We start from the raw sequence: 15,926 nt of genomic DNA, 5'->3' as shown, positions 1-15,926 counted from the left end.
CACTAGTATAAGTATAAGTATCAGCAAAGATTAAACTTGACTTTTTTATAGCGAAAGTACAATTACAGACTACCATGAACATAGCTAAATTGGGAGAACATGGAAATCTTTTAATTTGTATGAATTTCTCTCATGTATACATTTTAAATAAAAAGAATTTGGAACCTGAAAACCTGTTTGCTATGCTGTGCATGTTCACAATATCAGTGCTAGACTGTAAGTTGAGCAACTTTAGCCCCATTTCGAAAAGCCACATGCAGTTCTATTTCTACACCACAATATAGAAAAAAGTCTTAACCCAAAAGATATTTTAAAACATTTAATTGATAACGAAACTTGAAGTAAACATGAAAAACACTTCAAATACAGTGCAGCCTATCTATACTATAAAGAGGTACCGATTTTTTTCCTTTATACATGTATATCATTAGTAATTTTTGGTTGCCTCACTATGACAACAACTCTCTACAACAACATTTTTTTCTGTTCCCCATAATGTCATTATAGAGAGGCTGCACTGTACAACAATGAGACATGAATTCATGAAAATGAAACATACAAAATTCTCAACTAAATGAAAAAAACAACCCACAGATGAATAAAATATGACAAGGAAACGCTCTACAGGTCAAATAGGACTGCTGTTAAGTCCTCTAAAGTTGAAAAAAACTGCAAACACTCCCTTTGTCACAACAGATAGATATATCCCTATCCATCCATGACTATTATATGATTTGTTGATGAAAAATGTGCACGCTAAGGAGGGCTGATCTTAATACCTTCTTGAATTTCTCACCACACTTGAGATTCTTGGCAACCCAATGAACATTTCTAACTTAAGACTCTAAGGAACAAAATAAGTCTGTGGCTGGACAGATGATAATGTTGTTAAGAATTGCATCTTTGACTCTTAATTGGTTTTACCATGATGACTTACGAAACTCTCTTCTTCCTGAGCACTTCCTTCATTTGTTTCACGGTCCAGTCAAAACCTCATTCACTCATAGCTTTCTAAAAAAAAAAGTACATAACCAGTCTTACACAACAAACATTCATGCTGTTTTTATCATTCACAATACACAACATAAGGGCAAATACGCTCAGACAATTCAGAACAATCGGCATGACACTTTTTTTCTAGCATGGACCTGATATTCATCTTGCGATCCTTCCTCTCCATCAATACTTAATCCAACATCCATACAATCCATCATCTCACATAAAAACTGTCCATCAGAAAGATTGAAAAGCTTTCTGTCTACAACAAAGGGAGAAGCCATATGGCCAATATATTTAATTTATAAAAGAATGCTGATAATGATTGGCAACCACTTTGCTCTTTTACTGCTCTTAGAGAATTAAAAGTTTTCAATATCAGTTTTGCTTTTCAATACAGTATTTTGACAAAAACGCTACAAATGCACCCAAATAAAACTATTTTACATACCCTAAATGTTTCATAAAACATGTCATATTCTTTCACACATTCAAAACAAAACTTTTCACTTGTTCTTTCATGCAGTCTCAGTCTCACATTCACTTGATACATTTTCAAAAGTGCTAAGTAAAAAATATCGCTCTGCTTCTCTGGTGGCTTTCCCTGCCTACCTGCTGCATATTTCTGACATGCTGATCCATTTTCACATTAAAACAGTAACAATCAAGACTCTTCACTCTCGTGTTGCCTTTTTCTACCCCTCCTAGCTTGTTTCTGTTCTTCCTCAGAAATTTCTTTCTCAATTTCGGCACAGGCTCTTTCAATTTCATAGTTTTTACTGACCAATCCAACCCAGCTGGTCTCCAAGTCTCTCAGCTTCTCACCAGCTTGTGTTTGCTCTGTCTTTCGCTGCCAGTTGATCTCTTGAATCTTTTTACGCAAATCCTGAGTTAAATATACAGAAAAAAAAGCACCAATTAAAGTAAAAATGCGTAAACACCTTAGTGTATATTATTGTTAAGTATCTATAGACAGATGACAATCTGGTCAGCGACTGCTCATCTGAGTTTGAGTTGCAACTGTTGGAGGACAATTATACAGTTTTATAAACAAAGAAAAAGAGAAAAGTGTTATCTTTGGTGATTTCAGTCTTCCAGACTTTTTATACAAAATAACACGACTACTAACTACATGCACACACAAAAAAACTGAAATGATCGAGACAGCCCCCCCCAATAAAAAAAAACCCAAACAAACAAACCCAGTCATCCTAAAACATTGAACTGTTGCTGTCGAGATAAGATCAGAAGAAGGACATCAGGTACATTTTTCAGGAGAAGGGAAAAAACTGAATTATTAAAAAGAAGACTTTGAGTTATCCGATTTTCATACTGTAAAAAAGTCTCCTTTCGGTTGTTTATTTCAATATAAATTTTTAACCAGCATAAGAAACATACTTTGCAGTATACGTTTTGTTAAAAAAAAAAAGCCAAATAAAAAATGCAGTTATCCGATATTATCATGATGATGATCCGGCCATAATATGACTTTATGGAAAAGGCATTTTTCTTGTAGAGAACCTGACTTTGTAGAAGAAGAGGTAGACAGCCGTAAAATATAAAGATGAAAGGCATGCACCAGATGAAATAAAGATGAGGGGGAGATACAACAAGATAATGCTGTGTTTCTGAGCAAAAGCTGAGTAGAGGTAACTGCAAAAACATATTGTGGATATGTAAGCATCTATAAAAAGCACCTGATTGGAGACATACAATGACTCAGCCTCTCTGAAAAATTGTGGCAAAGTATGATACACACATGAGACAATATAAATGCTATGATCCATGCATAGGTCAATCACCAGTTGGTTGGACAACAGTAGATAAAGTCTGCTGTTGTCAGATAAATATGCACGGATACGTAACATAGAGGGCTGCTTGCCAGACAGGCTATTTTTTTGGGTCCGAGGACTTCAGAACTAACAGGATTCTTTCTTATTTCAATGAGTGTCAGGTTCCTTCAATCCAACGTTAAGCACTTCCAACTTCAAATATCACTGTAGTAATATTATATGCGACCCATTTCCTTACCAATGCAAAAATCTGCTCATCCGTCTATACACAACAGCATTAATCAAACAAATACCCCCCACCCCCCTGCTTTCCGCACTGTGGCATATCAACACACTTATTATAATGTATTCAAACTCCTTGACCTGTGTTTAAAATCCATTCAACTAAAGTCGAGATTCTACTGGGTTGTTTTTTTAAAATTCATCTCAGTACAGTATTAACTCTTGCTTTTAATTGAACTTCACATATAATTCCTTTTAAGAAGCATGCTAAAATTAGTAAAATTTGGACCAGAAAGATCATATATCTAACAATAGAAACACCACCGCATCAAGACACTGACATGTTCTCCAATGCTAATACAGTGGAACTCATCCAAGATTAAGATTTTTTTTGGGAGGGAAAGGAGGTCATCTTCGTTGACCACTGTCGTTACAATATTACAATACATAATTCTTTTTAAAAACAATGTAAGGGGGAAGTGGGAAGTGATCGTTTAAACTTCAAATGGGTGACTGTCTTGGAAGGGTGATCATCAGAGCAGGTTCAACTGTACATCTTTCTTAACCCTTTGACTTTGAGCCTCTGCCACAGGTACACCAGTGGTGTGTAAAACTTCCTGGACACCAAGCCACCGGTACACTGGTGAGCAAGACCATATCTCCAAACCAACCCACCTGGGACAAAACATGCACGCATGAGTTTACTACATTTTTGAAGATCTCTCAGAAGCAGATGCTGGCAATGACAAGGACTACCCTATGTGGGGATAAGGAATGTCATTCTGATGATGATATGAATGAAAACATGAATCACTCAGAGGAGCTCAGGCAGAGGGGCATGGTAGCCTCAGTAGGTCAGGGCTCAAAGTCAAAGGGTTAAAGTGGCCTGATAAGCAAGTTAAAAAAAGCCACTTCTTCACTCTCCCAACTTCCTTTGAGCTGCACATCTCACCTGCAAGTGCTTCTGTGCCTGGTCAATCATGTTAGTGAGGACTGAGTTGTACGACCTCCACGACGCTGCCCCATACTCTGACATGAGTTCCAGGTTGAGGATACGCAGAGACTGGTGCTCTAGCTGAGCCTGTGAGTTGTCCACACATTCCTGCCACGCTGCGACATCTGTCATCTTTCCTGCAGGTGGTGTTGGTAACTCGTACCGCTTCATGCTCATCATGTCCATGGGGAGGCGAGCCTATTTTTAAAAAAACAATGGAAGAGTAGACATGATCTGATAACTTTCTATTCATGTAAAACATTTTCAGCCTTTTTGTTTTATGTAAAAGTTTGGGGTTTTTTTGTTTTTTTTAAAATAGAGGGTTTTACGGCGCTCGCAACTGCATAAGGTCATATGAGCGCCAAGGGGTGGGTGTCAACAGAGAAGTTTTTACAGGGAATCAGACTTAGACTGCTCACCTCTCTAGCTTCAACAGCACATGGTCTGCTTCGACTATCAAGGCACCCCAAAATAGCAGGTCACAAGAGAGTGACAAACATACAAAAGAACTAGAGGAAAATGACAATTGTAAGGATCAGGAAAGAAAAAGCAGCAGTTCCCTGTTGTAGATCAGGCACAGTTATGAGCGTGACATGAGTCAGCCCATTTACAATTCTACTATGCTTGGACGAGAAATGTCCCCCCTTTGGGAATGGCCCAAAGGCACTTCAGTCAGTGGCACTGCCCCGGGGGGAATAAAAGTTTTAAGGTACTAGCAGCACAATTAAGTCGTGTATATATATGTGCCAAAGCTTTAGAGCAAAAAAGTAGTAACAAACACAAAAAAGAAAGAGGACAAATAAAGACAACAGATGTTTGACAGGAAAGAAGAAGCAGTCTTCTGTCACAAAAAAAAGACAGGTACACGGTGCACACATATACCATGTACTAGGTTTAATTCATGACATGTAAGCCTACATCTAAAAGAAAAATTTCTTGCAACATTATACTAAACTGTCAGTCATCATATACGTGAGGCATCTTGAAGAAATCAGGTGCTCGTCAAAATACTGAAATCGAAGACACGACACCTTTCATTCCCGTTTAAAAACACATTCCTGTGAGGATTCACGGAAAAACGCTGACTAAAGGCGCAAAAATTTCAAATTTTCAGATTCTATAAGGCCTATCAAGCTTTGGAAGTCATCAAACTTTGGGGTTTTCTCGTTGATTTTACCTCTGAAACCAGGCGACCCCCACCTCCTTCAATGGCAAATATTTTGACTTCTATTCAAAGTAGATTGGCATTTTTAAAATCCAAAGCAAGGCAAATGAGCTAGCTTCAAGCTGGTACCAATAATTCCACATACCCCAAAATTTACGAGCACATGATTCCAACGCGTCGTGACACATATTGTCAAATGATGAGAACATACTTGTCATAGCTTACAGATCATGATACAGCTTTTATAAAAATATGTACAGTGGAACTCAAATTCAGCAAAAACTTGGATTTAACTTAAGCTACCTTAGTTTGCTCTAAGTTGAACCGTTTTTTAAATATATGGCATTTTAAAGGTCTTTTCGAGGAGAAAAAATATACATAGAAAAGAAAGGCAATTTTTGTGATCGAAACAGCAAGAAAAATAAGGGAAATGTTAGCTGCTTTAATACGCTGACTGCGTGCATGCAAAAACCAAACATTTTCTGAAACTTTGTGATGTTGAGGGCAAAATAACAGTCAGACGAAATTTTTAAATATATCACGGTAGGTAATATTGGGTAAAATTATGTAACACTGTGTTGCGTACGTGACCGCATCGTTCTGTGGTCAATATATTTTGCCATAACTTTCTTATAAATTAAGCTACAACAATAATTGAAGTATCGTTTTGAAGGTCTTTTTAATGCTTTCTTTTGGAATATCTACATAAATTAAATATCAGTAAAATTTACAAAAGACTGATTAAAAAGTAAAATATATATTAACAAAACAGCAGGTCACCTAAAATAAGATCAGTAGAACAGTTTTTAAAGTTAACATTTGTGTCTACAGCTGCTGCAAACAAGTTTAATGATAATCATCATCAATGCCTTTTACCCCTGGCAAGGTATAGGCTACATACAAGCTCCTTCCATTTCTCTCTATCCTGAGCCATCCTTCCTAGCTCGTTCCAAGCTAGCTTCATCTCTCTCATGTCCCTTTCCACATACATCTCCTCCATGTTTCCCGTGGCCTACCCCTGCCTCGTGCTCCCTGTGGGTTCCATTGCAATGACAGTCTTGTGATGTTTTCGCTGGGCTTTCTGAAGGTGTGTCCCATCCAACGCCACTGTCTTAGTCCTATTTCTTCTTCCATTTCCTTTTGTCCTGTCCTTTCCCATAGCTCTTCATTTCTAATCCTATCCTGCCACTTAATTCTTAGGATACTCCTCATACATCTGTTGATGAAAGTCTGGACTTTATTTTTTTCAGCACTGTCTTTGTTGTCTTCCAAGTTTCGCAGCCGTAGAGGAGCATAGACTTGACATTGAAATTAAAGAGTCGAATCTTGGTGTGAAGTGAGATGTTGCTTGCTTTCCAGACATTTGATAATTGCTTGACAGCTGACCTTGCCTTGGCAGTTCTTGCTTTTACATCTGCCTCAGTTCCACCTTTACCATCGATGACACTTCCAAGGTAGGTAAAGGAGTCCATTTCTTCTAGGGGATCGTCTTCCACTGTCACAGCAGGGCTTAACACTTTACCTAGCTTCACTACTTTCGACTTGCCCGCGTGTATACGTAGGCCAACACTCTTTGATAGGCTGTTGAGTTCCTTGGTAATTTTATTAATGATAATAATGTTTTTAAAATTCATTTTACGTGTTGTAGTTAGAATGTTTCTTTCATGTTTTAATTTGTCATGTAAAAGATCAATTACTCTGTCTTTATCTTTGATTTCTCTTTTACATCTTCAACTCATGAGATTGCCCTGTAAGTTAAACAAATAGTCTCTTCTAATTTTATTACTTCAGTTTGTTTAGCAAGTTTTTCATTAAATATTTTAATAGTGTTTATTTAAATGTTCAACTTCTTCAATGACAATTAGTTGTGAAATATGTTTTTTGAGGCATGCAGTTGTGTCACGATACTTATTTATTCTTTCTTTATTCCAGGCAACTGTTTGGTTCACCCTGTCTGCCAACTTGATATTGTGTTAAATTAATGCCAAGATTTCTTTCTTGTCTGCAATAAATATGCTTTCTTCTTAAGCGCTCAATTTTTTGCAACTTGTTCCAACAAGTTTTTCTTTGAATTCGACCAACTCCGCAAGCATATTGGGATTTTAAAGTAAAGTCAGGATTTATTCTGGTGAGCTGTCAATAAATCCAATGGAACAGTGGCAGGTTGTGATCAGGGGCTGTGGAAAGAAAAAAAAAGCAAAGCAATGAATTCATCAATGAAGTAAATAAATTCATTTGTGAGCAATGGATGAAAATTTCAGATTTTCAGAAAACTCTAGCAGAGGAAGGTGTAGGACATGATTAGACAAGCGAAGAAACATCTTTTAATAAACATGTAGATTCTATATCTTTAAAAAAACTGCACAAAGTAACTGAAAATTTAAAGAGATATTTAAAGAACAAGCACACACCAAAAAAAAATAAGAGAAGAAAAAATATTTAACGACAATATATAAGCACACAAAAGAAGTAAAAACGTGCGTGAAATCGATGGTCTAACAGTAACAGAAATAAAACATGGCTGTTACATTTCCCTCCCCCCACCCAAGAATCTTAACTGATTGTTACATGGTGCAAATTCATGAAAATTATACATCAGTGACACATAATATATAAATATTCCAAAATTTAAAATAAATCATAGCTTCTACTATAAAACATTCTTCAATGCTGTTTAAGTGGTAATAAACGCCAACAGTACATGATGTTAGCGAGGGTTAAGTTCACTTTCCGCAATCGCCGCCATGACCTCCCTCAGCAGTGCGATCAATAATAGGTCATGCCCATTCATGGAGAATGACCTTTTTAATTTAGGGCTCACAGCATAGAAATTAACAAATAAAAGAGAAAAGTACGTAAAAAAAATAAATCTTTAAATATAAAAAGGCTTAAACTTACCTTATTTTCAACTCCTTGTAACTCCGAACACACACAACCGATCCCAAAGTGGAAAACGCAATAATACGCGCTGGTGGTGGGCCAAGAATCAATTCCAGAACCGATTCCTGCGATTATTTGCTTCTGAGAAAAAGAACCGATCCCTATTTCATAAACTAATGATTCTCAATTACTCTATTTTTATCTTATTTTTTTCTGCAAAGAATGTATTTTTGAGAAAAAAAATGTTGGTGCTTTACTATGTTCTGAAATCAAGGTTATTCTGAATCTTGAAGACTTAAGAAAGAGTAGTCATGATGCAAATTCATTGTTAAAGACTATATCGATCTAGTATACAGTGTCAAAACTTATTCGTTGCTTTCGCCTTTTTCTCATTCATCTGTTTTTTGTTTTTACATTTCTTTCAATTCAAAATCTAAAACTGTAACGTCTGCCCACGAGGCTCTAGGCCTATATTATAGAGTCTCATTTCTCGGTGTAGGTCATTGTTGGTCTCTGACTTCACGCTGTAGAGATTGGCTGGGGTAGTGTCTGGGGTAGCGTCCTCCCACCCCAAGTAATCAAAGGGATCGGACTACTCGTTACTCGCTGGAAATAATTGCAGGGATCGGACTAATTGTTACTTGCCGGAAGTAGTCATAGGTATCGCTACTCGGCGGAAGTAATTGCTGGGGTCGGACTAATCGCTGCTCGCCGGAAGTAGTCATAGGTATCGCTACTCTGCGGAAGTAATTGCAGGGGTCGGACTAATTGCTACTTGCTGGGAGTAATTGCACGGGTCTAACTTATTGCTACTCGCCGGGGGTAATTGCAGGGTCGGACTAACTGCTAATTGCTGTATATATTATCATGATGCTGACTAGGGGTCAAAGCCACTGGAAGAAATCATAGAGCCACTCTAAGAAATCACATCACTGGCTATAATGAAAGTAATAGGGTTTGGAAAGGATTCCTATGATTCCTGGCCTTTAATAATTGGAAATCTTCGGTTCCCGTAAAAAACCCGGAACTGCCCACCTGTAATACACGCCTTTCTTTTCTCTAAAATTTGACAGGCGGAAGAAATCCATAATAGAAAAGAACACTATAAACGAAACAAAACAAATAGGTACCCCCCTCCCGGTGCCCGATTTCTCACACACCGCGACGCTGCTGAACGAAAAACTCCAAGTGCCTACCTTACACACACACACGGGCCACTCCATTCGCTTATTACCAACAAATCTTGAGAACGGAAACCGTTCGGAGAAATAGAATTCAAGTTTATTTTCTATAATGTTCGGAGAAATAGAGCCGCCCATTTTTATTAACCTACAAAAAAAGCAGAAAAATATTATTGGCTAATGTGGTAGGGTTCACTTAGCCTACATGGCCAATTTTGTCCATAGCACTCAATCACTTCTGTTTCTTATGTAAACAAACGGAAGGCAATTGAATTTCCAAAGACCCCCCACTCCTCTTTCAACTTTCTTCAGCACGGTACAGTCGAACCTGCCTTAACGGAATCTCCCCGCTCACCCCTTGATATATATGAATATATGAGCCATTGCCAAAACGTGGGGAAAAACACACACATCTCACATTAGTGTGCATAAAATGTGATGCCTTCGTATTTATTCCTCCAAAACTTATACACATGATGTTAAATATAGGATGTAGAACCTGCATTAGCAGTTTCAGACCCCATGTCAGCTTTACAATCTTGAGTTTGTAACTTTTGTGCCAAAAATGTTCGTTTTTTAGTGATTCTTGGACTGTCATTTTGAGCACACCAATGCAAACTTCCAAGGATGTCCAAAATTTAGTATTTTTGGGTGGGTTTTTTTTTATGTGTGCTTTGATCCTATGCTATTTGTCATCGAGAAAGGTTAGCTTGCTCAAGAAATCGGTTTATTTGTTTGCAAAACGAACAATTCGGATCACTTGTGCGTCAGTCGTGTCGTCACGGACTAGGTGTTTCAGAAAACACCATTATTTTTCAGTAGAATCACCGTAGCTGGCAAAACCTTTTTGCTTTTCATCGTTTATTCAATACTTCAAAAGCCGCGATGCGCGAAAGGAACATCAGGTTCCTAGATCTACGATTTTGGTCGGCTGTTTAACATTCACCGTGATTGGCGTCACTTTGAGACGTACCGGAAGTCTGAATTTTAGCCTACTTTTATTTTGAACGGATCATCAACAGTGGAACGTGGAAAAGAGAAAAACGAAAGTAGTCATTGCCGTCAGCGTCCGGTGAAGCACAAGAATCTTACATTGAATGTGACGTACTGAACTGTTTTGAGTGTTTTTAGGCTACCCTATTGAATATTTTAGTGAAATTGCGTGTTAACATTGGATTCCTGGAACAAGAGTGTGATGTGTGAACAAACTTCGAGAGATGGGTCATTTCTGGGTTATAGATTTAGCTTTTGTGCTTAGTGATGACGTTTGGGGTGTCGTCATGCAGCCGTACAAGACTGACTGACGTACTAGAAATTACATTTTCCTAAGCAAACATTTTTAAAATCATGTTTGCTCTTTTTACTCAAACAAATTTAAACAAACGTGTCCTTGTTTATCTGTCTAACTTAAAAGTACACATTTGTTCTTTGTTGGCATGATCTATGCCTTTTTCCAGTACATTGTGTCATTCTGTCATCATTGTTAAATGTACAAGTAATATTTGTCATCATTGCTAATATCAAAGTTTTCAACATCATATATTTCATACATGCAAGATTTATTTAGAAGCAAAATACACCTTTATTGACCTGTGTATCTCAGTGCAAATTTGTTTTTTGTAGACATGATTTTACCTTTTCCCAGTATGTTTTGTCATCACTGTTATGTAGGAGTACTGTTTGTCATAATTAGCAACATAATTGTGATCGTCCAATGTCTTTGATATGACCTGATATCTGTTTTAAAGCAAAAGAAACCTCTCCTGGTTTGTTTGTTTTTCTTAGAGTGCGCATTTCTCTCTGGAGGCATGGCTTTGTCTTTTCCTGTACGTTGTGTCATCATTGTTATGTACAAGTCTTTGTCATCACTGCTATGTACAAGTCAGCTCCATTGATTTTGTGCTTTTGCCCCATATTAGTTTAAAAATTGTTTTACACATGTGTTTTTCTGGTACTGAGGCTTTGATAACTGTATTTGTATAGCAATGCCAATCGGACTTTCCCGCGAGGCGAAAATTTGGTCCCCGTTTACGGGCGATTTTGAGGACCCGGCCGAAGCGTAGGTGACTAACTTTGTCAACCTCGGTTTGCTCTATTTCCGAACCAATCCGAATGAAAATCGGCAACCAATCAGAAAATAGGGCAAACTAATGATATGTGGACGTTGAAGTTCGTACACATAAATTAACCTATATACTTTTGGTGTCGGGAACACTTTCGTATCGTGTACACCGAAAACTATAAGGAGTTTGAATTTCAACGCCGAGATGGTAATAGATCTATCTACCCTCTATAGTGTGCTCAAATTTGAACATTCTGTGTCAAGTAGTTGTTTACACCCGATCATAAATGCACGACTACCCCCCTATCCAAAGCGGCTTCGCACGGAGACCGGCCATTTTCCCCTCACTCTCGTGGCAAATGTATGTGACCTACAAATCCCCGCATGACTATTCCGGGCCCGTTCATTGGTCCCTTGAAATAGGGCAATGGCGGGCGCGCGCATCCGGTTGTTTTTCTCTCTATTCCCCTGTAACATCGCTATGGGGGTATTCCGAGGCGAGGTTATCTCGTCTCGGGGTGTTCGCGTCTCAACGGGGAAAAAGAATTTTTCATTGTACGGCATGCTAGATAGAATTAACTTATCTTTTACGGTTGGCATGGTCTAAAGTCATCATAAAAAATTTGCAATTATTTAGTCACGCTGCCGACATATATTCTTAAAGATCCCATGTTGTGATACGATGCTATAAATAAAACGGACTCATCCCGACACCCCTTTTTCGCAAAATCGTAATATGTACACCACAATTTTAATTATAACAAAATAACTACGAAATTGGTAGTAAATCTGACTGCAGAAATGATTTCTACACTCAAAAACACATCGGGTAGCCAAGTTTCTCTCGAACACTCCGATTAGTTACCGAGATATCGTCGATTTTCTTACAGAATCTGCTACTGCGTGGTCCACTTTTTAGGAGTATTTTCCTATATGTGGGTCATCCATATTTAGCCGACCTTTACAACCCCATAACTTTTTAATTTATGAACCGATTCTCAAAATTCAAGAAGCATAATTCTTAGAATTGAAAATTCTTTCTTAGGTACCAAAAAAAAGGGGGCAAAAGTGAAAATTTAAATTTTCATTGGCATTGCTAATTTGTACAGCCTTTCACTATTGTGATGTGTTGTCAATGATAATGTCCAATGTGTGCCCTTTCTTGTACCAATGATGACATGTTGTGAGAACTGCGTCATTGTTACAAAGCTTGTCATTTATATTACCATTATGAACGGAGTTCATAGTGTACAAATTCTTTGTTTACTAAACAAATGGAATTTAAAGTCCATAATTTGCCTAGCTGCATCTGTTTTTGTCATCACTGTTACATACAAGAAATACAGTGGTAGCCAAACCAATAGACCCATATCTCCAAAACCCTACATCTCCTTGCTCTGATACTCTAGGAATATGAGCTCTAAATGTCAATCTGTGACTGACAGAAAAGGGAGTCAAATTGTTATTTTTAAAAATTTTGCACCACTGAGTCTCAACAGAGTGGTCTCATGTTTTGGCAATTGCTCATATTACCTGTATTAAACGGAAACCTGTCCAACGAGGAAATGGAAAGAAAAATCCGCTATCTTCCGAGGGTTTCACCTGTCTAAGACGGAAAATGCTTTACCCGTTCGGCCCCGATTTGAAACAAAACTTGCAAGTTTGGTTCTGTCGGCTCTAAACTTAAGGTAGCAATGACAATGAAAAATAAAATTTTCATCCAAATTGCTTAAAAATGGGCTTAAATGAAAATAGAGTAAATTCTAAGAACTATGGTTTTTAAATTTTAAAAATCCATTGATAAATATCAAAGTTATTGGGATTTTTGTTTGCAAAATGTTGGAGGACCTTCGTATAGGAAAAAATCGCCAAAATGTGGGACATGTTTTGATGTATTTTGAGGAAAAACTGCTCATAAGTCAGTAATGAATTGGAGCATATGAATGAAACTTGGCATCTCCATGTGATTTTTAGTGCCGAATCTAGTTCTGCTATCACTTCTTCGATGTCTTCATTATTTTGGATCTTAAAGACTGATATTTGCGTGAAATTTGTTGAATTGCGTGACATAGTTTTTACCGCGACGCGATCACCCCTTCTTGTTCTTGTTTCAGGAAGCAACATCCCTGCACTCCGGACATGTACATTGATGCTCCGTTGCTCTCTCCAAAATGTTGCCGAGGGTCCTTCTACTGATTGTGCCAGTGCACATCTGGTTGAACGTTCTTCTGTTCTTTCCTGCAAGGATGCCAGATTTTCCGCTTCCTTTTTTTATTCCCAAAAGCATCATCCTCTCCACGGCAGCACTGGCCTCTGCCTCCCTATCTTCCTCCTCAATCAGTTGTCGAGAAAGACATTTCAGGATCTCGACCCTATCTGGTTGAACCGTATTGTCAACTAAGGTGGCCTCACCAGCCAATCTGTCGGCTTTTTCATTTCCCCTAACACCTGCATGGCCAGGGCAGAAAATCCATGTGAGCGATCGTATAGGCGTTGGTTCGATAGCTTGAATCCATTCCGTTCTCAGGAAACCTTTTTCGATCCTTCTGAGGGTACACATGGAATCAGTGATAAGAACAGCATGGGTTGTGTGGGGGCGATCTTGGGTCATCCAATCAGGTGCTTTCGTGATGGCTTCAATTTCCATTCGCATACTTGATGTAGCCCTGCTGCAGGCTCCAGATGCACTGTGTATGATTTTATTGTTGGCGAATGCAACAAATCCCCATCCACTTCTCTGGCTATCTCTTTTCACTGAACCATCTGTATAAATTATAGGATCCCCTGCTTTTGAGTTTGTGTCAACAATCTCTTTGATATCGCTCTCGTTGATGGCAGCCGCAACATTTCTTCTGTCTCTGCCCATGCTTATTTTGACCTTGGTGAAGTCCCTGTATTCTCCGGCCACCTGCTCCCATTCTTCGCCTAGTGGTCACCCCTTCTAAAACTCAGTAAAGCGCTATCGGGAAAACCCGCGATGTAGTCATCGGTGACCCATTTGGTTATAGGCAGCCAATCACATGCCGCCTAGCGATCATGCGCCTCTTGCGTGCCGGCACCTCGCGTTTGGAATGCGCGATCAAGTTTCTAGATCTTGGGTTTTATCAATGGATGGGTGGTAATTTTAAGTTGGTACGGAAAATCTACTCAACGCAGAGATCTGAAATTTTACAGCAATAAAGAAGACATGCGGGGCGCTTGTGTGGTCGGCGATCACCCCGCAGCTCCGCTTAGTTTTTGAACCGCAGAGGAAATTCGCACAAACACGGCAATATCTCCGGTTCTAGTAGTAATCGTTCGGGATTGTACGCTGGCATGTCGTTAGTTTAACCTTTCCTCTGGTTGGTTGCCGAGTTTCATTTATTTTCGTGAAGGAGTTTTCCCGTAACTAAACTTAGAAGAGAGTCACTTCTGATTCCGAGCGGCCCAAAAAATACCCCTCGCGCGGAGGCCGATTTCCGGCCCAAGGCGCAGCGGGCGATTGGCATTGCTACTTAAGGCAATAAGGCCATGGCCATGCCGCTGGGTGAGGAAGGGGAGTAGGGGAGCAATTTGGAGAGGTAGATGTTACCCCATCATGTGAGCCCTGAGGGATGCAGATGGTCATGTAGTGTGGGTGTGAAATCTCACGACTGCCTGTAAGAGTGCTCGAGTAGCGAGCCACTACGGAAACTTTTCTGGGTAGCCAGAAGCCAGAGGTGTGAAATTAGATTGACCTATGCCTTCAGCCCTGATCGTGCGGCCAGCCGAGAACAGAATTCCTCAAATCGTTGTTACATGATGGCCGTGAGGGGTGGCATTGGTGGGTGGGGCTAAGGGTGGAAGCAAAGGAGATGATCAAACGTTTCTGTTTTTAATAGTTAATAGGTCAAACAGTGGTCCTATGAAAGGCTAGCACTGGTGGTAATTGGATACGCAAGATTGATGCCAGACAAGATAGCAGCTGGGAGGTGTGAAGTTTTGACCACTGCTTACTCAGTAAGTTACTGCTTGCCGATCAGACACAAGCTATCCTTAATCCCACCGGCTGGGCCTTTGAACCCCCCCCCCCTCCCAACCAAATTCCCCTGTCTAAGACGGATTTTTTTCCCTGCTCCCTTGAGACTCCGTCTTACACAGGTTCGACTGTACTTGGTCTTGGTAGTAAAGACTTTAAGACTTTGACTTTAGTAGTCATTAGTCTTAGTAGTAGTAGTAATTTACCTGAACCCTCTCCATTTCGCCTTTCATTATTTCTGTTTCAAAAGTATGGTAACTGGCGTTGGGCAGATAATCAAGATAATTTTTAGTAGGGCGGTATCTTCTGGTTTCTTCCTCAACGAGGGCAATGGCAGCTTCTTTAACTCCAGGGTCGTCATATCCCTGATCGAAGTAAGGCAACGCATCAACAACAACCTCGCCTGCCATGTTTGCGTTTCGAGTACCAGATTATTCTAGTGTATGAAGTAAGAATGTTCTTCTTTTTGAAAATAGGAATCTGAGAATAAAAACCTTCAATTTCATTAGCTATTTGATTGAAAGTGCACTTCCAAACATAAATTGGCTTAATAAAACTCACAACACACCGACAGAATAATATTTCATTGTAAAAATTGTTTTTTTTAAAGTGCAATCTGGTATATAGAAAAGAAAA

At 39.0% G+C, this 15,926-nt stretch overlaps 1 protein-coding gene across 1 annotated transcript; it reads right to left on the bottom strand.

Annotated features, from left to right (window-relative positions):
• Positions 1–305: 305 nt before the first annotated feature.
• On the bottom strand, positions 306–15,757 carry LOC101853498 (pre-mRNA-splicing factor SPF27). Its single transcript, XM_005109270.3, has 3 exons — positions 15,497–15,757; positions 3,964–4,203; positions 306–1,882 (listed from the first exon to the last, which is right to left on the bottom strand). The coding sequence occupies exons 1-3, from the start codon at positions 15,698–15,700 to the stop codon at positions 1,661–1,663; spliced, it is 666 nt and encodes a 221-aa protein (XP_005109327.1). The 5' UTR covers positions 15,701–15,757; the 3' UTR covers positions 306–1,660.
• Between the last annotated feature and the right edge of the window lie 169 nt (positions 15,758–15,926).

The sequence above is a fragment of the Aplysia californica genome, unplaced genomic scaffold, assembly GCF_000002075.1.
Source record: "Aplysia californica isolate F4 #8 unplaced genomic scaffold, AplCal3.0 scaffold00761, whole genome shotgun sequence".
Classification (NCBI taxonomy): domain Eukaryota; kingdom Metazoa; phylum Mollusca; class Gastropoda; order Aplysiida; family Aplysiidae; genus Aplysia; species Aplysia californica.
Note: the sequence above shows the minus strand (reverse complement) of the source record. Positions and strands in the feature narration are given on the sequence as shown.